The sequence below is a fragment of the Periplaneta americana genome, chromosome 8 (assembly GCF_040183065.1).
Source record: "Periplaneta americana isolate PAMFEO1 chromosome 8, P.americana_PAMFEO1_priV1, whole genome shotgun sequence".
Taxonomy (NCBI): Eukaryota; Metazoa; Arthropoda; class Insecta; order Blattodea; family Blattidae; genus Periplaneta; species Periplaneta americana.
The window spans coordinates 182,649,443-182,673,152 of NC_091124.1; the positions used below are offsets into that span (position 1 = coordinate 182,649,443).

Sequence of the window (23,710 nt, forward strand, 5' to 3'; positions counted from 1 at the left end):
TACTGAACTTTATTTTAATAATATTTCATTCCCAATTAATACACACTATAAAGTCTAACGTAATCTTATATTAATTTATGACCACACTTTCTGTAGGATATATTTGAAAGATTTTATTAAAAACGTATTTGACAAACATTGAGCATCACATAAACTTAGATATCACTGAGTGGTTAGATTAATTCCAAAACCAAACACTTCACAAATATCAGTAAGTCACTGATTTTTCTCGACTGGTTTCATCTTATTTGATAAGCCTTTTTTTATGCATGTACCTCATTCACTGTAACTTGTATCTGCGGCCCTGCAAAGAATTAAAGATGATGCTACTTTGAATTCACGAACTTCATTGTTCTTATGGATAAAAAGATGCTTTTACTAGTACCCTAATAAAAACATTTCATTCACTATGGATGTTACTAACTGTGCAGTTTTAAACAAATGGTTTTGGCAGATTATATGTAACTCTCAGTGAAAATTACACTTCCAGTATTTCAACCCACAGCAATGGCCATTTCCACCAACTCCAGTCATAGGCCAACATTGTCACGATAACATTTGTTCCTAAGAGTTGAAAATTTTGCTTCTATTCGTATTTATTTATGAACAAAGAAATATATTACTTTGAATAAATTTACTACATGGTGACAATGTTACTTCATCTGATGGAAGCCACGTTTAGAACCTACTGTATGCAAAAATTTGTTGCTCTTAACTTGGGATGAATACATATACTTTGGATCTGGAAGAAGTTCATTAAATATTACATCAGAGTTTCTCAGGCCCACACCCTCACTTATTTTCTTCACATTACTTCAGTGCAACTCCCTGGCCTAAGTTAGAATGTAGATCATAATAATGTGAAATTTGGTATCAATTTAAAAATGAAAGAATTAAGAGGCAGACTTCACTAAAAAGTTAATTACAGCATTGACTAAAATAAGAACGCTAGTGACATTAAATTAACAAAATTATACATATGTGAACTGAAATGTATGAATAAATAAAATTGTATGAAGTAAATTAAGAAAAGAATCACTAATCTATACTCGAATTTTATACATAAGTACAATATTAAGCACATAAACTACTGTATTAAATATGAAAAATATTATACAGTTTTTAGATTTTCGATAAAAACACACAAGGATATTGAAAAGACAAATGCATGTTTGGAAAGCTTAAAATGTTGTTGTTGTTGTTGTTGTTGTTGTCGTCTAGTGCCTTGCATTTGGCAATGAAGCCATTAGCAGTCGTGCTTAAAATCAAATTCAAACTTTGTGTAACAATGGCATATTTCGATAATATGGCTACTATAATCTATTTAGAGAAAGAAAGGGGAAAAGAAAGGAAGAAAATGTGCCACTTACCCTACAGTAATCTTTTGTAGCAACGAATTCGTATGCTCCTAGCATAAGCTCTGGTCTCTCAAAACGATCTACTCTCTGTCCAGTGTGGTCTAAATGCTGGAAATACTCTGGAGGTACTGTTCAACAGAAAAGGAAAGTGTTAGTTTCGTAGATATACCTACTGCACCTAAACATTGTTAACACAATTTATTAATGTTATATTAATAAATATATATATATATATATATATATATATATATATATATATATCTAGTGGGTGTTCATTTCAAAGTGTGTCATGACGTTACTGTTGATGAGTCAGCGATTTGAAACGAGTTTCAGCTTTTGTGTCAGAGAAATTGCCTATTAATCAAGGCGTTCAATCTGAACTTGAGAACGTGTACGGTATAACATGAACGTCGTAGCAACAGATGGCGGCCTGTACGGTCTGTGTGCTACCATAACCTCTTTCGAACTGTGTTTTGCGTGGGCAAGTCGTAGGCAGGGTATTTGTTATCATTGGTTGCGTACGGCAACATTCCACAACATAAATCAAATGCTCCATGTCCTTGTCGATAGTCGAAGTTAATGTCAACAAATACGTAAGTAATCGTCTTAACCCTCTCCCCATATCCCGACAGTAACAAAAAACTCACCTCAGTACATGTTTCGAAACAGTTCACATTCCTGCCACTACCAGCATTACTGTACGTATCGTTAAGTACTCTTCTGAATGAACGCCGTACTTTCCAGGCAACTTCTCTGGCAGATAAGTAATACACCTCTGCGGAAGTGTAGGAAGATTGAATTCTCAAGGCTCAGCGATTAGCCACATGACGACATACAGCAAGGCATGACACACTTTGAACTGAACACCTAGTATATATATATATATATATATATATATATATATATATATATATGAACAACATTAGGCTATGTAAAAAATTGTTTCTTTATCTTCGAAGTTATCTTTCAGACGTGAAATGATACCCTGGTTTTAGGTTCGTTAATACTTCCAGCAGATTTAAGCTATATTAGGGTAAAGCAGTGGTTTCCAGATCGTGTGTTAAGATTTTTCCATGGCACACAAGTCAGAACATGGGCCTACTAACAGTGCAGTGCTCAATTGGTGCAGTTAATGTGGTTAAGTGTTTCAAGTTCACAAACAATTTATGTAAAAAGTATTAAATGAGTACATAGTTTAAACAAACATATCACTGATAGTAATTGAATCACCCCATGCAGAAAGTACTTCAGTCCATTAGACCTAGTTTTGAGAAAACTAAAGAAAACATTCTGCACACTGTATTCCTTTCTGCATAGAACTCTGAGCCCGACGCTTCAGTTTCTATCTTTCCAAGCATTGGACTGAATACCTTTCTACACAGACTGATGGAGCCACTCATAAAGATATGATTTCCATCGATATTTCGTTTTTTTCAAAATTTGTGACAAGCCCTTTCTGCATGGAGCGACTCAATTAGTAGGATGGGTGTGGGTGTTGTTCGTATCTTCTCAAAGCTGGACACACCTAACCTCATTTCCTATTCCAAGCTAATTTGTTTTTTTTTTTATCAGGAAGGCCACCAAAAATCCAGTTTTGCACAAATATGATGTCGCAGATGGGATTAAGATTCCCTGAGCTTTACTACTTAGCAGTGGACATTCATCTTTTACTGACATCCAAAACTCATTTCCATGCTGTACTGTTGCAAGACAGCTCAATAAGATTTTCTTCGTCTACAGAAGGAGTTTCAGCCCTGAATGGCTTAACCTGTCGATCTTATCTTTTCAAACCAGTTGATAAGCTGAGTTACATGCTCTTCAAAAACAGATTTTTATGTTGCCAAAGAAATCAATTTCATTGGAGATCAAAACTGCTGCAATGAGAGGACACAATCATTGCCGCCATTTTCATTCATTTTTCTTCTCCAATGCTGTATTTTTTTCTAAAAGTTGATATCTGCTCAAGCATCAAAATGTGCAGGTTGCCTCCCTGCAGAAAGCATTCAACCTCTCAAAAATATCACAAAAGCATGCTAGTTTTACTGCTTTGACGAAGTGTTTGTCATAATGGTCTTTTTCTCTGCAAGAAAAATGTACACTTTCTGTCATAATTCTAAAGTGTGGAAAGAAAGAGCCATCACGAGGTGCAGTAGTACAACAAAGATATGTATTCAATTGTAAAATCATCATCATCATATATATATTTTTTTAAACCACGTTTTTATACGTTTTTATAAAGTTTACCATATTCACCACACACTCTAAGACCAGATTCAGTGGAGGACTGGAATACTTTTATACAAGTGCTTCCTTGTGAATAATGCAATCTCACCACGATGCATCCATAGCTTTGCTTTGAATAAGTGTTTACAATACTCCACAACAGCTGAACACAGAACCAGCATCAGTCCAGGTTCTCGAAAAAGTCTTCCACAATGTAATTAGTTACAAATTGTACATAGCAAATCAAATGCACATTCTCGTTGCTGTCATTGCCTCATACAGCTTCAACCCAAATTCCTTCCCTTTTACTTTTTAATTACTTGATCATTATTCTTGATTCTGCAACTGAAAATATCGTTAGAGAAAGGCACCTTTGAAGGGTTTCCCTGCGGACTCACCGATCATGATGTTCATCATATCTAAAACAGCCAGTAGAATTAGTTGTTTCATGATGGCATGGAGGTTTTTACATTTCGCAACTCTATATTTAACCTTGAATGATGCTAGCAAAGCATTGCTTGGTATGGATACCTGCTAAGAGAAAATAGCCTACCTTTCTGCTGTTTCAATTAACTTTCTGGTAAAATAATCACGAGGTTCATCAACCATGTTTCGATAATTTGTTTTTAAATGGCATTCTAGCTTACTTGGAAGCATGCACTCTGGTTGCCAAAACTTTCATACACAGTAAGCCCACATACTGTGGTCTCTCTCTTCATCGTTGACATCTACCATTATAAAATCAAAATCAAAATAAATGTTATCACATTTACGATATTTCCACTTTTTCACACCCTCACCATTTGTTTGTGGAACATTCTCTTTATTATTAATGTTCAATAAACTTGTCCATTTTTAAGAACATAAGAACAACAACTTTAAAAAGTTCACTCGATCACAACACCATTCAGTTGGTTCTGTTCACAAGAAATGAAGGCTGTGGAAACCGTTATTTATATACAAAGACCAACTCTCGAGAAAATTTGATAAATAATTCCAATAATTCAGTCATAGAATACTAGATTCACATTGATGCAAAAAGTTCCTCACATCCATTTGCGCAGACAGATGAGAAAGAACTGTCTTTTGCACTGCAATACTAGAACAATCCAGAGTTTAATAGACTCTGTTCAAATTCTGACATTGTCCATCTATTGAAAAGTGGAACAGTAATTTGTATAGTGTCTGTTAGATGTTTTTTATATAATTGCGTCAACACATTGATAGTCCAACTGTAACACCAATGGGCTAGGTACCATTTCAATGAAAACATTGGAATGTTTTGTGGTGGTCCTGCAAGTCAGCACAGTTTGAGAACCACTGGGATGTGAGTACAGTACCATTTCAGTGAAAACATTGGAATGTTTTGTAGCACTCCTGTAAGTCAGCACATCTTGAGAATCGTTAGGATAAGGAAATAAAGCAAAGAAACTATTACTGTACAAGAAACAAACCAACAAAGATTTCTATAATACTTTGTAGGCATGTAGGATCACTGTAAAGAGTAATGTAAAATCCATATATTTACTTATGGCTTTTAAGGAACCTGGAGGTTCATTGCCGCCCTCACATAAGCCCGCCATTGGTCCCTATCCTAAGCAATATTAATCCAGTCTATATCATCATATCCCACCTCCCTCCAATCCATTTTAATATTATCCTCCCATCTACGTCTTGGCCTCCTCAAAGATCTTTTTCCCTCCGGTCTCCCAACTAACACTCTATATGCATTTCTGGATTCGCCCGAATGTGCTACATGCCCTGCCCATCTCAAACGTCTGGATTTAATGTTCCTAATTATGTCGGGTGAAGAATACAATGCGTGCAGTTCTGTTTTGTGTAACTTTCTCCATTCTCCTGTAACTTCATCCCTCTTAGCCCCAAATGTATTCCTAAGAACCTTATTCCCAAACAGCTTTAATCTCTTGAATAATTTGAAGGGAAAAACTGTTCCAGGGCCAGGTATCGATCCTGGGACCTCTGGTTGAATGTACCAGCGCTCTACCAACTGAGCTACCCAAGATCTCCATCCAACATCGTCTCGATTTTTTCTCTTAGATCCACACAACTCGAGTGGAATGACAAGATGCCAGAGATCCACATCGAGTGCACACAAACTCTGTGTGACTTGGAATTGTGGTTTCCTGTTAACGTATCTACAGTAACATATATGTTATGCAAGTCTAGTTTTCAATGTAGGTACATTAACAGGAAACCACAATTCCAAGTCACACAGAGTTTGTATGCACTCGATGTGGGTCTTTGGCATCTTGTCAGTCCACTCAAGTTATGTGGATATAATAGGAAAAATTGAGTCTGTGTTGGGTGGAGTTCTTGGATAGCTCAGTTGGTAAAGCGCTGGTACATTCAATCAGAGGTCCTGGGATCGATACCCAGGCCTGGAACAATTTTTCCCTTCAAATTATTCAAGTCTGCTTCAAAGGGAGCTTTACTTGAAAAACTAAACTTGCACCTTTAATCTCTGTTCCTCTCTCAAAGTGAGAGTCCAAGTTTCACAACCATACAGAACAACTGGTAATGTAACTTTTTTATAAATTCTAACTTTCAGATTTTTTGACAGCAGACTAGATAACAAACATTTTTCTTTCCTTTTTCTTTTTTTTTTCAAGAAATACAGTGAATTAGTAGATGAGATTATTCAGATGTATAAACATTAACTCTATTACCATCAAGACACTTGCAATTTCAATAACAGCATTTTGTCTGACAACTAATATCTTTATACATGAAAAAACTGACCTCAGCAATTCCTCATCCTCAATTGCTACCATATTGCAGTTTTTCAATGCATAAAAGATAGAGGTATTCGACTGCAATATCTATGCTGATGATATATTGTAGCCTTTCGCATAAAAATGAGTGGGGGATATGATGATGATAATGATAATGACAATGATATTGTATATCTTAATGAACTCCTCTGCGCTATGTTTTGCAACCAAATTAATATGAGAAAAAATTTCAATGTGATTACAATTAACAAAACATCAATGTTTCTATTTTACCTTCTGTTGTTGCTTTGCAAAACAAACAATGGAAGCGTCTTCCTCCATCTATGAACTGCATGAAGGGACACATGTAGGCTTTGCAACGATTACACCGAACAGGTCCAATTTCTGGTATGTTGACAATAGGCGGTAAATATTCTTCATCCAATGTACGAGCCAATGGGCTGACCACAATGCCGAATGGCACAGCAGTCTAGAAACATGAAAAAATTGGAGACATTAAATTACACGCAGTTTCACAATGTATTTACATACATAATTTGTTATACACGAATTAAAATAAACATCATACTAAATAAACAGTTGCAAATTATTCAATATAACATCTATACAGAGCTCTTTATGTTGTAAATTCACAAAATTTCTACTGTTGGAGTTCTCTACTGTACTCTAACCTAAATCCCACAGATTTACAACATACAATAAAAACGAAAAATGTCACCCTGAAGAGCTGACTTACTGTCAAGCCTTATCCCAAAATCTGATGTAGATCAGCAACTTAATTACAGTAGAACATCAATTACCTGTTACCGAATTAGAGATAATGATTGCCTGATTTCTTGAATGAGTTTTATTTTTGCACTGACAGCAATGTAACTATATCTGAGAGCAAAAAGTTAAGAAAAGTGTGACTGAACATTCGGCCGAATAATCCAGCCCAGCATGCAGAAAGCAGTATTACGGCAGAAACTTCCAAATACTGTAGTGTGCACTTTGCACATTAAAATCGGTTATGATATGGACCAGTCTATCTCAACCCATCTCCCTCATCATGATGATTCTACTGTACTTCAAGAACTTTGTCCACTACTTAGGAAGCCGGTGGTGTAGCATAGGGCTTAACATGCTGGACCTGCGTTCAAGTGTGAGTTCGAATCCCTGTTGGGTCAAACATTTAGTTCAGTTTTATCCGAGATTTTCCCCAAGTGTAGGACGAATATCACATAATCCCCTAACAATTTCTCAAAATCATCTGGACAAAATACCATTTCACCATCAATTCTATCAGTGCTAGATAACCATACTTCATACGACTGTGTTAAATAACCCATTAAAAATTACCTAGACGTGAGGTGTTGCAAGTAAATTAAATTGTAAATTAAATTGTAACTTATTATTACGAAGCAAACATGTTCGGAGATGTTTTGTTTAATTTGCCACTATCATTCGTACAATAAACAATTTAAGAACAAATTATTAAGGGGAGAGGATGGTATTTTTTAAAACTTTTTTCCTATTTGGTGTAAATTATTATTTTTTTGTATGTAGAGAGCTCATAGCTGTGGCAACTCAGCCAAATAAAAATATTTTGAAAAAAAAAATTATTTGGGGGTCCAAATTTGAAAAAAATATACCCAATGCAGGATTATGCTAAAACCGATATATCTAAACCGTTTTTAAAGACAGATTCAAACAGTTTTTACAATGTATTTGCGGAGTTGGCTTGCCATCCCAGAGGCCCGTGTTCGATTCTCGGTGACAACTTTTTTTTTTCTGCACCCCAGCGATGAACAATGAGGAATGGAAAGCAGCCAACTTTGAGCTACGTCACCATTACACAAGGGGAGCAATCCATGGTTTTCACTACCGCATCTGTACTAGAAAAGGTTTTCACCAGGTGACCAGTGATTGTGCGTGTGTAATCTGTGGACTGCATTGCCCGCTATATCACCTCTTTGAGTGCTCACTAAGAACATTGCCGCTATCATATTACGCTAAAGATGAATGACAAAGAACTGTGTATGACATACTCACAATGCTCGAAATACACAATGTGTTTATTAAAAGCATGTTCTACAAACTGTCTGTAACAGAATTTTGATATTAGTCCCTACGTTTGTAAAATAAACAATTAAAATTTGGTAACAATTTTCTGATTTCCTTTCTTGCAAACAAACGGACGTATTTTTAAAATGAAATCAATTAACAAAATTCTGTTACAGAGAAAAGTTTCCTAATAGTCTAAAGAATGTGTGTTCTAAATTTCTTGCATGTATCTTTAATAGTTCAGAAATTATATCCATTTTGCCTGGCAATGTAGCAAAAAAAATGAAGTTACTGGAAACCGATAAAAGCGGGCGTGTGATTTAAAAATCCATAGCGCAGGAAGTTTAAAAATGACGTCTCAACATCCGATAAGGGCACAAATACCCACAAAATGTTATGCAATGCATTCCATACATATCCAAGGGTATTTTAAAGAAAAAAAATTTGTTTGAAAATTTAATTTACCGGAAACAACAATAAAAGTGGGCGAGTGATTTAAAAATCCATAATGCAGGAAGTTTTTCATCAAAAATACCATCCTCTCCCCTTAAAGCCAACATTGAGTATACCACTGTTTGTGGTAAATGGATTTAATCATGTGCTTTTATTGGAGTCAAAATTATAATGTTATATGTGCATATTTTCGGGATATATTGATTTGAAGAACTTGAATATGAAGAAAACTGTCTCACCTTAAGATATCTCAGGAATGCAAAAAAGTAGAATTTTGCATAACTTCTACTAGCCATTACTGACAGAAGTGTATGTATTGTAGGCTACTTCAATCGTAACATTTTATAAATAAAATAAGAGACACATACGCACGCACGCACACACACATAGTGAGCTGTAAGTAAAGACATTAATTTCAAGAGGTTATTCCTTGAGATGTTTGAAACAAAAAAGTGTAATACAACTTTGCTCGTTTTTGCTTCCTTTTCGAGATAAAAATTGTTTTATATGAAACATTTCATGTGGGTTTTGGAAAAGCCATTGACTTAATTTCCAATATGCTCAGTCAATTTAAGAGAGTAGTATATTATGATAACAAATGATTGAAAGAATTTTAGTTTTGTCCTTGAAATGTGCAGAAATTTGACCTGAACAAATGTAATTTTTCGTTCTGCAAACGAATTTTACAATGTTACATTTGTTCAGATCAAATTTCTGCACATTTCAAGGACAAAACTAAAATTCTTTCAATAATTTATTATCATAATACATTGCTCTCTTAAATTGACTGGGCATACTGACAATTAAATCAATGGCTTTCCCAAAAGATGCAGTCAAATATTTCATATAAAACAATTTTTATCTCGAAAAGGAAACAAAAAGGACAAAATTGTATGAATTTTTTTTTTGTTTGAAATATCTCGAAGAATAACCCTATGAAATTAATGACATTACTTACTGTTCACTCTGTATAATTTGAAGTGCACAAAATGATTACACACTATATTGTACGTTTATACACTTTTATAATAAATTATATACTTGACCAGATAGCGCTGTACAGTGGCAGTTCTATTCAATAATTTATTGACTGTAAAGTAATTATGTAGGCCTATATATTCCACAAATTTTAACCTTTAACATATGAAGGGTACACGGGAAAAACGAACAATGTCACATTTCCATTAAGGGTGAGATAATGATCTATTTCCGTATATTACTGCAAAATTTATTGGTGTTTCTACTTGAAATGAAGGAAATGATGAGTGTATCCGTGGTTTTAATTCTCCTTCACCACTTTTGGTAAAAGTAACACTAAATTTTGTAGTAATACAATGAATTAGATAATGGCATCACCCTTAACAGCATTGTCACCTTGTTCGTTTTTCCCGTGTACCCTTCATATATCATGACCTGCCACTTTCAGCTGTATTTCCATTCTAAATTTTTTTAATATATTAAACGCAGATGAATTCAATATTTTTCTTAAGTAAGATTAACCACTTGTACTCTGACATCAAAATCAGTTAGATATCGAGGCATTACAATTTAATTAGATTCTCCACAACAAAATAAATCAAACTCTACTGATAGCTAAAAGTGACATACCTGTTTCATCATATCAATTGTAGCTGGAACGTTGTACATTGAACTGCGAAGAAATCTGGGGCTGGCATTGCCTTGGTCCTGGGTGATGAAGTGGGTGGTCACAAGAGGGGGGACTTGTCCCTTCTGGTTTGTGTAGAATATACCTGACCTATTACGCTGGTCATCTTGCATTACTTGGATCTAAAACAGCAACACCATAATGCTGTCTTCTTGTATTTTCAATTAAAATACCATCATAAACTACTACACATTAACACATTTATGTCATCTTATTCTGATTCTTCATTGTCATTGTCACAGCCAGTCAATCATCATAATTGTCATCAACTGTGTTCAAGCCTTGGGTTCTGTTGTCCATTCCAACTTCACTTCTCCGCAGATTATGAACCAACATCAAGCATAAGTCCCTGATTATTTCTACAGCATGGAGCAACACACAGAGATAGATCTATACTTCTCTATAGAGATCTGCTGAATTTGTAGATCTGATCAAGTTTCAGTTAACATTTATAAAGTCCTGTTACTTCTCTCTATCGATATTATTCCTTTTGAGAAGTCCATAATAACAGGTTATACATCTAACTCTATTAAGGCCGGGATTACGATCGATGTTCGTTTGCGTTACGTTATGTTGCATTCATCTGTACGTTGAATTTCTACCGAACGTTCAGAGGCTATGTATTATGATCGACGTTCGTGACAACTATCATGCTCTGCCGGCCATAATGAGTACTGAAATGCACACGTCAGTCAGTCAGTCAGTCAGTCAGCTGATTACGATAAATATTGAATTTTATGGTAACTTTGAGACAAATAAAATAGGCCTACCGGTATTACAAAAATATTTTACAACAGAATAATATAGAATGACAATAATAATAATAATAATAATAATAATAATAATAATAATAATAATAAAAGCATATACTAGGTAAGACTGTTGTACCTTGAAACACTTTTCACATTTTTTTTTTTTAATTTTGAGAAATGAAATTTTTAAATGAAAAAAGGTTTGAAATAATTATTGAAGTTTCCTTTACAACTTCCTGTATGCATTTTCGTGTTTTATAGATCTATTAAGAATGGAAAAAATAAAATGAAGGGATATGTAATGTGTTCAAAGGTACAATAGGTTCATGTACCTTGGAATATACCCTTTTGTAATTTGGGACACATGGAATGTAGGTAGGAATATAGCTGTAAAAACTGACAATCATATTTAAAATATATTTCCCATCATAAACCAGACTAGGCTTCTCTGATTGAGATTTTATTCCTTGGTTTTGTGTTAGAAAACATATATCAATGAACGAAATGTTTACTTCTGGTACTAAAAAAATTGTTTCGTTCACAGAACTCACATTTTGCAATAAATCAAACCGAAATTACGACCAGAGCTACTGAGCGACTTTCTCTACAATCTGCTTCAGTTCGAGTCCTCTGGGTAGCAAAAAAAAAAAAAAAAAATGTTCAAAGCTATAGTATGCTGAAAGTACAACAGTCTTCCTTACTAAATAGCTGGACTAGTGCGAATTACGAATATATTATTTGTGAGGTAAAAGCCCCTTTATTTCGGGTTAAAATAAAATAACGTATCTAAAATAATGTAAATAAATTATTAAAAAGACAAAAAAAATAAGTTTAACCAAGGCTCGAACCGGAGCCCATCTACACCACGACCAGTCTCTTGACAATTACGCTACGGAGAGATTCGAAATGCAATTGTTGAATTAGGTGTTATGAAGACATTCATGTTTGCTGCCTATAATTTTTAATTTTAAACAAAATGTGTTTTATGCCATATAGAGGAAATATATTCATGTGACGTGACATATTCAATCAAAGATCATTTCTCGTATTATGTAATTTTTAAATAATATGATTTTATTTAATATTTCAGTAGCAATATGGCGCATATACAACGAAAGAAGAAGTGAAAACATATGAAGGGCTTCTGATTCGTGATTGGTTGACGTTCAGCTTGCATTTCTTTGCGTTTGTGAAAGCTTGACCTTGACAATGTTGAAACAACGCCGTCATGCGTTCGTTCATTCTAACGTTGATCGTAATGAAATCCACGGAGCTTGTATTTGTCGAACTTCTACGTACTTCACCTCAACGTAACGTAATGCAAACGAACGTCGATCGTAATCCCGGCCTAAATATAGAATATAATCTAAATTTAACAGAAGAAATACTGAAATCAGAAGTAAACACTGAAATAATGAAACAATTGTCTTTAGAGACAATTAATATTAGGTACCCTCCACAAAACTGGCTTCATTTATACACCAACGGATCCTTGATCTCCAGAGAATAAGGTGCCGGTGCAGGTGTTACGTGCTGTCTCTTCTCACTTTATAGATCTCTTGGATATGGAACAACAAGTTTTGATGGAGAAATCGTTGTAATAAGTGAAAGTCTCAGAAATCTTCTATGCCACATCAATAAATTTAAGAATGCAGTTATATTGTCAGACTCCAAAGCAGCTATTCTATCAATAGTCTCTAAACACACACCTTCATCTCAAACAGCAGAAATAACTAAAATGCTCTCTCAATTAATATCACTCAATAAAAGAATTGTATTCCAATGGATACCATCCCATTGTGGAATCCTGGGAAACGAGAATGCGGATGCTTTAGCAAAGAAGGGCAGCACTGCTACTTACAGACCTGTTACTAAATCTACATATTACTCTGTGAAAAGATTTATTAAATCTACATACTTAGACTTCAACAAACAAAATTTGATAACACAATCCCAAGGGAAAAAATGGAACTCTCTGCATCATAATCCACAGTTAGTTCCCGATTTACCACGAAAATCGTCTGTAGCTGCATTTAGATTGGCAACAGGCCATGATTGCTTGGCCAAACACCTGCATAGAATTGGAATATATCAGTCCCCTAACTGCCCATTGTGCAATTCAAACCAAGAAATGGATTCGGAACACCTCAAAATCTGTGCTTCAGTGGCTGGCCATGATAATAGCTTTGAAAAATATTGGAGTGCAAGAGGTCAAATGACTTTATTGTCAAACGCCTGGCATTAGAAAACAACAACATTTAGAAATACAGAGAATTCCAATGAAGACCCTGTCTCAAGCAGTAAGATTCTGTTGGCTTAAGGGGAGGTTGTAACCCCTATCCTCGCCGTGTTAAATTTAGCAACTTCAGGTACACTTATCTCAGAAACTATTCAATCTACATCTATGAAAATTTGCACACCTGTAGTTGTGATCTTCCTTAACCTACCGACTTTTTCTTAATTTATTAGTTCAGCTAAAAACAAAAAAATGTTAATTTTGATCCAAATCAGCTTACAACCTCCCCTTAATGATCACAGTGAGAAGCTAGTTGGAGTGGGATCCGTCTGAGTAGTGCAGTGTGCTGGCATACAACCACTTGGCGCCTGCCAACAGATTTTGTTAGGTAGAAGTTGGAGTGAGAACGGCCTCCATAGTAACTTTTTGTACAGTTACCATTTAGTGTTTTAATGTGTTACTTCCATTTGTTCCTACATCACCTCCTTTGCTTGTTCATATAAAATTATAAAATTCTCTTTTTTTTTTTTTATCTTGAAGTGTGTGTACTGTATTATTCCTGTGTATAGTGCAATCAAAATAAACAAATAAACCATATACATAAATAAAATAAACGAAGTATACCACTAAAATAAATAAATAAAACCAATTTCTAACCCATTTTAAATGAGTTCTTCGTAACTGAGGCATTTGCACATAGATCAGTTTGATACTGATGCACATATATGCCCTTCCCTCAATTCATCTGCAATATTAAATGTAAGATCATGAAATTGCACAATAACAAGGACTTGATAATGAAATGTATAACTCCACCAATATGGAAAACTGTATGTTCTAAAATTAATGTTTATAAAACAACCGGAAATGGCTTCAGGAAGGGCAGATCATGTTGCGATGGATGTTTTACAATGCAAAGTTTGATTGAGAAGCATCGAGAATTTAATATACAAACACATTTGACATTTATTGATTTTATAAAAGCATTTGATAAAGTGAACAGAAGTTTGTTATTCGAAATTTTGACAAAGAATCAGATTCCAAAGCAGATCATATATCATATTTATAACCTTTATAAATCAAACCTTATTGCAGTAAAAATAAAAGAAAAAATAACCCATTGGACGGAAATAAACTCAGGAGTGAGACAAGGCTGTGGCCTCTCTCCTTTGCTTTTAACGTTTATATGAATGCCATTGTGCCTGGTGATCGAGTTAACTAACTAATATGAAGACAATTATTATGGATTTCTTGTAGTTTCCTGTAGGCCTAAATGGATATTTTTTAACTTCAGATATACTTTTATATAAAACATATTTAGAGATTCTGAAATAAGTTAATAATTGTATTTTACTTCTTATTTTATTTCCTTTTATTTTGTATTTTATTCAAAATAAAGTTAAAGAAACAAACCAAAATAAACATAAAATTGTGAAAGATTTTAGAGAAACAAAACAGGATATATCACTATTAACAGAAATTTAAAATTAGATGTAATAACGTTTGCAGATGATCTTGTTTTACTAACAACATCTGAAGATGATTTGCAATGGTCAGTACATAATTTAAATTTAATAGCTCAAAAATATTCAATGGAAATATCCATTAACAAAACAAAAATAATGGCCTTTTGTGGTAAATACCCAATACCAAGCAAAATTTGTTTAAATAACACAATTTTGGAAAGAGTTAATGAGTTTAATTATTTAGGATATAAACTTTCTTTTGTTGAAAATTTGTATTTATCACAGAAGATTGTAAAATTCAACAAATCAATGGGCAACATTAATAGAGTTTTAAAACCTTCATCAGTACAAAAATCAACTCGTACTCGTCTTTATCAAATAAAAGCACGACCAGTCCTATGTTATGGGAGTGAAGCTTGGACTATAAGGACAAAAGATGAAAGCAGACTAACAGCTTGTGAGATGAGATTCGTGCGCCGAACAGCTGGGATCGAAAGAAAAATGAAGATATCCTTCAAGAACTTAATGTGTCATCAATACTGGACTATATCTCCAGATATCAGTTAAACTGGAAGGAACACGTCTCAAGAATGGTTTCATCTGGGATCCCTAAGGCACTAATGAAGTATCGTCCAAATGGGAAATGGTCACTTGGTCTACCTATTAAAAGATGGCAAGAAAATCGCTTTTCAGGCTGTAACAGTTCTTTGGGACTAGTACTTGACAGGATGAAGATAACAGTTCTTTGGGACTAGTACTTGACAGGATGAAGATGAAATCAACCGGAATCACGTTAGGTGAAGTAGGTTTATAAATCTGTGCAACAATCCACGTCTCTGATACTTACTTTTAACACCCTATTTCTTTCAGTCTCCGATTTTTCTTATGATTGGTAAAAATCTTGAAATTATGACTTATTCTGCTGGAAATCTGACATTCTGTGTAATTCTAATTTCAAATAAATCAATCACTGTAAGTAATTAAATACTTCAAAGCAGTGTGTATAAGATGCAACCTATTGTTAAAAATCCAATTAAAATGAAGACAGTGAGAAGACAATAATTTACGAAACCTAGGCAAAACTAATACTTACCTTAAAATAGTTTTAACACTGAAACAGTCCACACCTGTGGAGTAATGGTTAGCGTGTCTGGCCCCAAAACCAGGTGGCCAGGTTCGAATTCCAGTTGGGGCAAGTTACCTGGCTGAGGTTTTTCCGTGGTTTTCCCTCAACCCAATATGAGCAAATGCTGAGTAACTTTCGGTGCTGGACCATGGACTCATTTCACTGGCATTATCACAATCTCATTAAGACACTAAATAACCTAAGATGTCGATACAGGTCGTAAAGTAATCTACTTAAAAATACTGAAACAACAGACAAATCTTAACTATTTTACTGTTTTAACATTCGAGAACCAAGATTATATTACACTGAAAAACGTGGTATGTATGTATGTATGTATGTATGTATGTATGTATGTAGAATATTAAATTTATAGTGAGCAAAGTACAAATGTATCAATATCTGATTTACACTTAAGAGAACTTATATAGTGTGTGTGTGTGTGTGTGTGTGTGTGTGTGTGTGTGTGTGTGTGTGTGTGTGTGTGTGTGTGTGTGTGTGTGTGTGTGTGTGTGTGTGTGTGTGTGTGTGTGTGTGTGTGTGTGTGTGTGTGTGTGTGTGTGTGTGTGTGTGTGTGTGTGTGTGTGTGTGTGTGTGTGTGTGTGTGTGTGTGTGTGTGTGTGTGTGTGTGTGTGTGTGTGTGTGTGTGTGTGTGTGTGTGTGTGTGTGTGTGTGTGTGTGTGTGTGTGTGTGTGTGTGTGTGTGTGTGTGTGTGTGTGTGTGTGTGTGTGTGTGTGTGTGTGTGTGTGTGTGTGTGTGTGTGTGTGTGTGTGTGTGTGTGTGTGTGTGTGTGTGTGTGTGTGTGTGTGTGTGTGTGTGTGTGTGTGTGTGTGTGTGTGTGTGTGTGTGTGTGTGTGTGTGTGTGTGTGTGTGTGTGTGTGTGTGTGTGTGTGTGTGTGTGTGTGTGTGTGTGTGTGTGTGTGTGTGTGTGTGTGTGTGTGTGTGTGTGTGTGTGTGTGTGTGTGTGTGTGTGTGTGTGTGTGTGTGTGTGTGTGTGTGTGTGTGTGTGTGTGTGTGTGTGTGTGTGTGTGTGTGTGTGTGTGTGTGTGTGTGTGTGTGTGTGTGTGTGTGTGTGTGTGTGTGTGTGTGTGTGTGTGTGTGTGTGTGTGTGTGTGTGTGTGTGTGTGTGTGTGTGTGTGTGTGTGTGTGTGTGTGTGTGTGTGTGTGTGTGTGTGTGTGTGTGTGTGTGTGTGTGTGTGTGTGTGTGTGTGTGTGTGTGTGTGTGTGTGTGTGTGTGTGTGTGTGTGTGTGTGTGTGTGTGTGTGTGTGTGTGTGTGTGTGTGTGTGTGTGTGTGTGTGTGTGTGTGTGTGTGTGTGTGTGTGTGTGTGTGTGTGTGTGTGTGTGTGTGTGTGTGTGTGTGTGTGTGTGTGTGTGTGTGTGTGTGTGTGTGTGTGTGTGTGTGTGTGTGTGTGTGTGTGTGTGTGTGTGTGTGTGTGTGTGTGTGTGTGTGTGTGTGTGTGTGTGTGTGTGTGTGTGTGTGTGTGTGTGTGTGTGTGTGTGTGTGTGTGTGTGTGTGTGTGTGTGTGTGTGTGTGTGTGTGTGTGTGTGTGTGTGTGTGTGTGTGTGTGTGTGTGTGTGTGTGTGTGTGTGTGTGTGTGTGTGTGTGTGTGTGTGTGTGTGTGTGTGTGTGTGTGTGTGTGTGTGTGTGTGTGTGTGTGTGTGTGTGTGTGTGTGTGTGTGTGTGTGTGTGTGTGTGTGTGTGTGTGTGTGTGTGTGTGTGTGTGTGTGTGTGTGTGTGTGTGTGTGTGTGTGTGTGTGTGTGTGTGTGTGTGTGTGTGTGTGTGTGTGTGTGTGTGTGTGTGTGTGTGTGTGTGTGTGTGTGTGTGTGTGTGTGTGTGTGTGTGTGTGTGTGTGTGTGTGTGTGTGTGTGTGTGTGTGTGTGTGTGTGTGTGTGTGTGTGTGTGTGTGTGTGTGTGTGTGTGTGTGTGTGTGTGTGTGTGTGTGTGTGTGTGTGTGTGTGTGTGTGTGTGTGTGTGTGTGTGTGTGTGTGTGTGTGTGTGTGTGTGTGTGTGTGTGTGTGTGTGTGTGTGTGTGTGTGTGTGTGTGTGTGTGTGTGTGTGTGTGTGTGTGTGTGTGTGTGTGTGTGTGTGTGTGTGTGTGTGTGTGTGTGTGTGTGTGTGTGTGTGTGTGTGTGTGTGTGTGTGTGTGTGTGTGTGTGTGTGTGTGTGTGTGTGTGTGTGTGTGTGTGTGTGTGTGTGTGTGTGTGTGTGTGTGTGTGTGTGTGTGTGTGTGTGTGTGTGTGTGTGTGTGTGTGTGTGTGTGTGTGTGTGTGTGTGTGTGTGTGTGTGTGTGTGTGTGTGTGTGTGTGTGTGTGTGTGTGTGTGTGTGTGTGTGTGTGTGTGTGTGTGTGTGTGTGTGTGTGTGTGTGTGTGTGTGTGTGTGTGTGTGTGTGTGTGTGTGTGTGTGTGTGTGTGTGTGTGTGTGTGTGTGTGTGTGTGTGTGTGTGTGTGTGTGTGTGTGTGTGTGTGTGTGTGTGTGTGTGTGTGTGTGTGTGTGTGTGTGTGTGTAAGGTAAAATAATTATAGCTCTGTAATGACTGAAAATAGGATCAATTTGCACAAATCTTACAGAAAAACAATCTCTACTAAAACAGTCTTCCTAATTTTGAGTGCATGACCAAACTGTTTAGACTAAGACATAAATCATTCGTTTATGTACAGTCTTAGACAAAAAAAAATGATTGTCTGCCATATACTATGTCCCCTTTGGAAGACTTTGGTTGATTCCTTGAGAGCTTAGATTTACACGTGAAGGGTTTTCTTATGCTCGACTACGCTCTGTTTTTTCTTTGTTTTGTCTGTTTGTTGCTTATAGGTCAAGTGTTACGAATGATCTATGACGAAGATATAATAAAGGAGTAAATTAAGTGCAAAATACACATTCTTTCCACAGTCATGTGAACCAGGTGCTGCCCGAAGTGGACTTAGGCAAACTTTACACTACAGGAGAGCGGCCATTTTTTGTGTCTATGGCTATACACTGACGATGTAAATCTTATTTGAAAACTGTCAACACTAAGCTCTGTCTAGTGTTGAATTCACTGGCTCGTATTTGAAACAATTACTTTACATTTCTCATTATCTATTATTTTGTTTGAGTGTCTGGTACCAGAGGAGATAATTACACACACAGATAACAGTGTTTCATTAATTTCTCAACAAAATGAAACGTGTAACTGAATGCATTCTTGAACAAAAACAAAGAAATAACTAAGAGTAATGCACATTTCAAAATTCGGGAGAAAAACTCTTAAGTTCATATTTATCTAAAGAAATGTACAATAAAACACTGAGTTCAGGGCCGTATTTAGACATTCTGCCGCCCGGGGCAGTTTATATTTTGCTACCCCATTCTTTCATCGATTCATTGCAATGCAAACAGTCAAGGGTCATTACTTAGAAGATTCTAGCAGTCATAAATCATGTGTAGTCAGCTTCAAACAGAGGTTCTGCTCTTAGAAGAATTGATGAAAAATTGACAGTAATAAGCATAACTTAAAAATGTTTTTAAAAATATTTAAATGACTATAAAAATAATCTTTGAAAACAACAGTTAACTAATATTTTTGACATACCTTTTACTAAGTTGTACTTATCGGAGGAAATAAAATGTCACTATCACTTACTGGCGAAGAATTGTTGTCCATGCCTTCAATCCTCTAATGGGGAAAATTTCTAATTAAAAAAAAAATCTACTATGATTTGATTCAACAATATTACTAATTACGTCAGAAGCAGTGGACACAGGAGTAACAGGTTGTTAGGCCGAACTTTTTGAATCGGATTTCTTAAAAAATAATTCTAGTTTTGGAATTTGATTAATTCATTGTTCTGAACAGTCTTTTCTTTTCATTATTTTTGCACTGTTCACCACTTGATTTAACTTTAATGTCATTCATTCTTTAACAAAATCACTAAATCACACTCCAACACCTATCAGGCTACCATCATGTGCATCACTAAAGTTTCAACTCATGTACTGGTTGTGTTATTGGATTAGAGGGGACATTGCTACAATGATGCTATATTGGTGGAAATGCATGCAGAACATGTATAAGTACATGAACTGCTAAAGTTTACCATTGCCGTTCGACATAGAGCACTGTGCAGTTTGAAAAATAAGTAAGGACGTTTGGTCCACAATTGTTTGATAGGGTGAGCTACACTGACAGGAAAAAAAAATGATTACTTAGAAAATTAAAATAAAATTAAGTTTCAAGCTCAATGAACGTAGTACCACAGTATAGAGAACATACAGTAAAGACACCTAAGCCATTTCGTGGGAACAAATTCAGAGTGCGCATGTCACAAAACCGGGTGTATTATCTGGAACCTCCACCAGATGGATCTCCATCCACGACATGCTGGCATAATTTAATATTAACTGAAAACATTCATTACTCATTTTTTAATAATTTTAAAGACATGAGGCAAAGGAATGGCAATATAACCATAATTACTTCCGTATGCAATCATCATGAAAATATTCATTAACTGATGCTAACGTTCAAGTCACTGTTGGAGGCTTATTTGGTAAAATTGATCCAAGTACAACATAATACATCATGGCGTCCGTTGCGGTGAAGTGCGAACATGAACGTCAACAATGGATATAAGTATTTTGACTTCCTAGCGACATAATATTAATGATAGATAATATACATACAAGATTATTCGTATTACTGGCAAATAAAATAAATAAATAAATAAATAAATAAATAAATAAATAAATATTTTACTAATATTTTGATAGTGGTTTGATACTAGCGACATAGTGGATTCATTGAGAACTAGACCTTACTGAGCTTGAATTTAGTACCAACAACATCAAAGGTGCCGACAAGAGTTGTCCCTACTGATTCTTCTTATACTGTGGTAGTACTTAATTATAAAGCTGGTCGTTTTTGCACCAACGTGGAATTTATTTTTTAAACTTCTGAATATTGCTGTTTTCCTTCACTTTCTTTCACAACAATGGTTTTCTCAAAATTGTCGAGTGTACTGCAATTATTGCGCGTCAGTTAATCACAAACATTTTTAGATGTTCTATCAGTGAATTGCTTCCCTTTCGTTTTGTTAATTCAATAACATCATTTCTACAGTCCAACCCTATCATTTTACCACTGAATTCCACTCAAAAAATGCCTTTAAGCCCTAAAAGCGTTGTAAGAGTGTCACCTTGATTGATGACAGAGCTGCTGCCGCCATACAGCACAGTTCAAGAAGCTGTGAAATGCTTCAGAGAAACTCAGAGCTACGCGACAAGACCTGGAGCAGTCAGAAAATGCAAAACTTCGAATCGTGATGACTGATTTATTGTCAGTCAAGTTCTGAGTAATCGGACAGAAGTCTGAAATCGACTGCAGCATGTGTGGGGTGTCAGCAAGAGTCAAAGAACAGTTCGGAGACGATTAGGAGAATCAAACCTACAGTCGCCCCGACTGCTACAGGCCCAGAATTGACACCCCCAAGATACGGACACTCCTCATATACGGACAGATTTTTATGTCCCAACTGAAATAATATGGAAATAATGATAAATTTAACTCTCGTTTACAGATACTCTCAGACACAGTAACGTCACTGTGTACGTTAACAGAAAACCACAATTCCAAGTCACACAGAGATTGTGTGCACTCGTTGTGGGTCTCTGGCGTTTCGTCAGCCCACGCGAGTTGTGTGGATATAAAGGAAAAGTTGAGACGGTGTCGGGTGGAGTTCCCGGGTAGCTCAGTGGTAGAGCGCTGGTACGTTCAACCAGAGGTCCCGGGATCGATACCCGGTCCCGGAACAATTTTTCCCTTGAAATTATTCAAATCTGCTTTACAGGGAGCTTCACCTGTAAGACTAGATTTGCACAGTACATCTGAGTGTTGCTTTGGTGTGACATTTTAGTACTGTAACTTAACCAGTGCAAATGTGCAAGCATGAGTGTGTGTGAATTACATAATATTAATTTTATTTTTCTCAACTTTCTCTTGCAGAGAAAATTGATGTAATGAAGTGAAATTAAAGGTCGTCCGTTACCCGACTTAAATCTTACTCAAGCTTCTTCCAGCCGAAATAGTGCATATATGTAAGGAAGTATAACAATGAAATTTACACTGAGCATTTGTGGTTGCCTCCTCTTTGGTGGTGATACTGCATAGACTAGGAGTGGTGTGACAGATTTAGGACATTTGCCCCTAAAAATTAAAAAGCACGAATCTCACCTGAAAAATGTTGTTTCATTGGCTATGTTAAGCAAAACTAATATTGCTGTGCAATTAAGTGAAATGAACAGAACAAACATTCTCAAACATAATCAAGAAGTGAGAAAAAATCGTGAAATTATTTTAAAAAATATTGACTGTATAAAATTTTGTGGCCAATATGAACTTCCCCTTAGGGGATATGATGAAAAAACGATTCGAAGGACTCCGGTGTTTTTCGTGGGTTGCTACAGTCCATGGGTAATCTAAATGAGCCTCTCAAAAATCATTTGGAACATGCCACTGTTTAAAGGTAATTCTAAGACAATTTAGAATGAACTGGTAGAGTGCAAGTTGAGTGTCTGTCGATCAGAAATTCAGACTGAAATCGATGGTATTAGTTTTTTTTTTAGCGATTAGCAAATGTCATCACAGACACCTCCCAACTAAGTGAGAAAGTTTGTAGTGCATTTATTTTTGTCCTATACTTATTAGTAATGGTATCAAGAAGTAAAATTTGTATGTACCAAAATCTACTGCAGCTCTCCCAATCCATAAGTTCACGAGCCGCCACTGTTACAAAGTTTACACTTAAAAGAGTCCTAAATTTTCTTGGGAATTTGATAAATTCTCCATTATATTTGACTTTACAAAGATGAAAATCATTATTTTGACAAAAAAAAATTTGCGGGGATGGTGGGAGGAAACAAAAATGTCTTGAATTTGTTATATTTTCAAACAAACATTGTCAAAGTAACTTCATGCACTGAAATAATTGAAAGCTAGTATTATCACATTAGATCTCATTCTTCTGTGATATTTTAAGCTACTGAAAGCAAACAAGCCTTGTCATCCTTGGGGAGAGGGAGAGGAAGAGGGAGAGGGAGGGGAGAGAGACACTCTGTGTGTGGGGGGGGGGGGGCAGGTGGCCGGCCATTTGTAAAGGGCTTCCTTCTTAATAAACTCTATATGTTTCACCAAATTTGGTACACATGCAATACTACCAGACAGTACAACCACTGAGCTTAGAAAGTTAAACCAAAACACAATATATTTGTTGCAATGGTTTTACAAGACGCCGAAGTCAGTAAACATTCTGCATATGAAAGAGCTCAGACTGTTACAAATGAGGTACTAAACAGAATGGCAAATTCTCGGAAGAAGTTTTAGCTTGAGGAGACTAAGAAAGTAATTTGTATCAACTTAACGAATTCAAAATGACTAAATAAAATTCTATGGAGAACAGATGAAGTGCATTTCAAGTTATACAGGGGAGTGAAAAGGCCTACCCATAACTGCATAATTTGTCAAAACAATGAAATCTGAATACTGTCTTCCAATATGATATGAAAGTTAATGTTTCATTTCACATCACATTTTCCCATATAATCGCGTTTTATTGGAGAAATTAAGAATGAGCAAAATGTTACACTAATAGCTGAA

At 36.0% G+C, this 23,710-nt stretch overlaps 1 protein-coding gene across 2 annotated transcripts in view; it reads right to left on the minus strand.

Annotated features, from left to right (window-relative positions):
- Positions 1-23,710, minus strand: part of Sec24CD (Secretory 24CD) — an 83,316-nt gene that overhangs the window by 38,781 nt on the left and 20,825 nt on the right. For both annotated transcript variants that reach the window (XM_069834131.1, XM_069834129.1), the window contains 3 exons: positions 10,439-10,618; positions 6,608-6,803; positions 1,371-1,486 (listed from right to left, as the gene is read on the minus strand). In XM_069834131.1, coding sequence (XP_069690232.1) covers positions 1,371-1,486; positions 6,608-6,803; positions 10,439-10,618 — 492 coding nt within the window. The remainder of the gene's footprint in view (positions 1-1,370; positions 1,487-6,607; positions 6,804-10,438; positions 10,619-23,710) is intronic.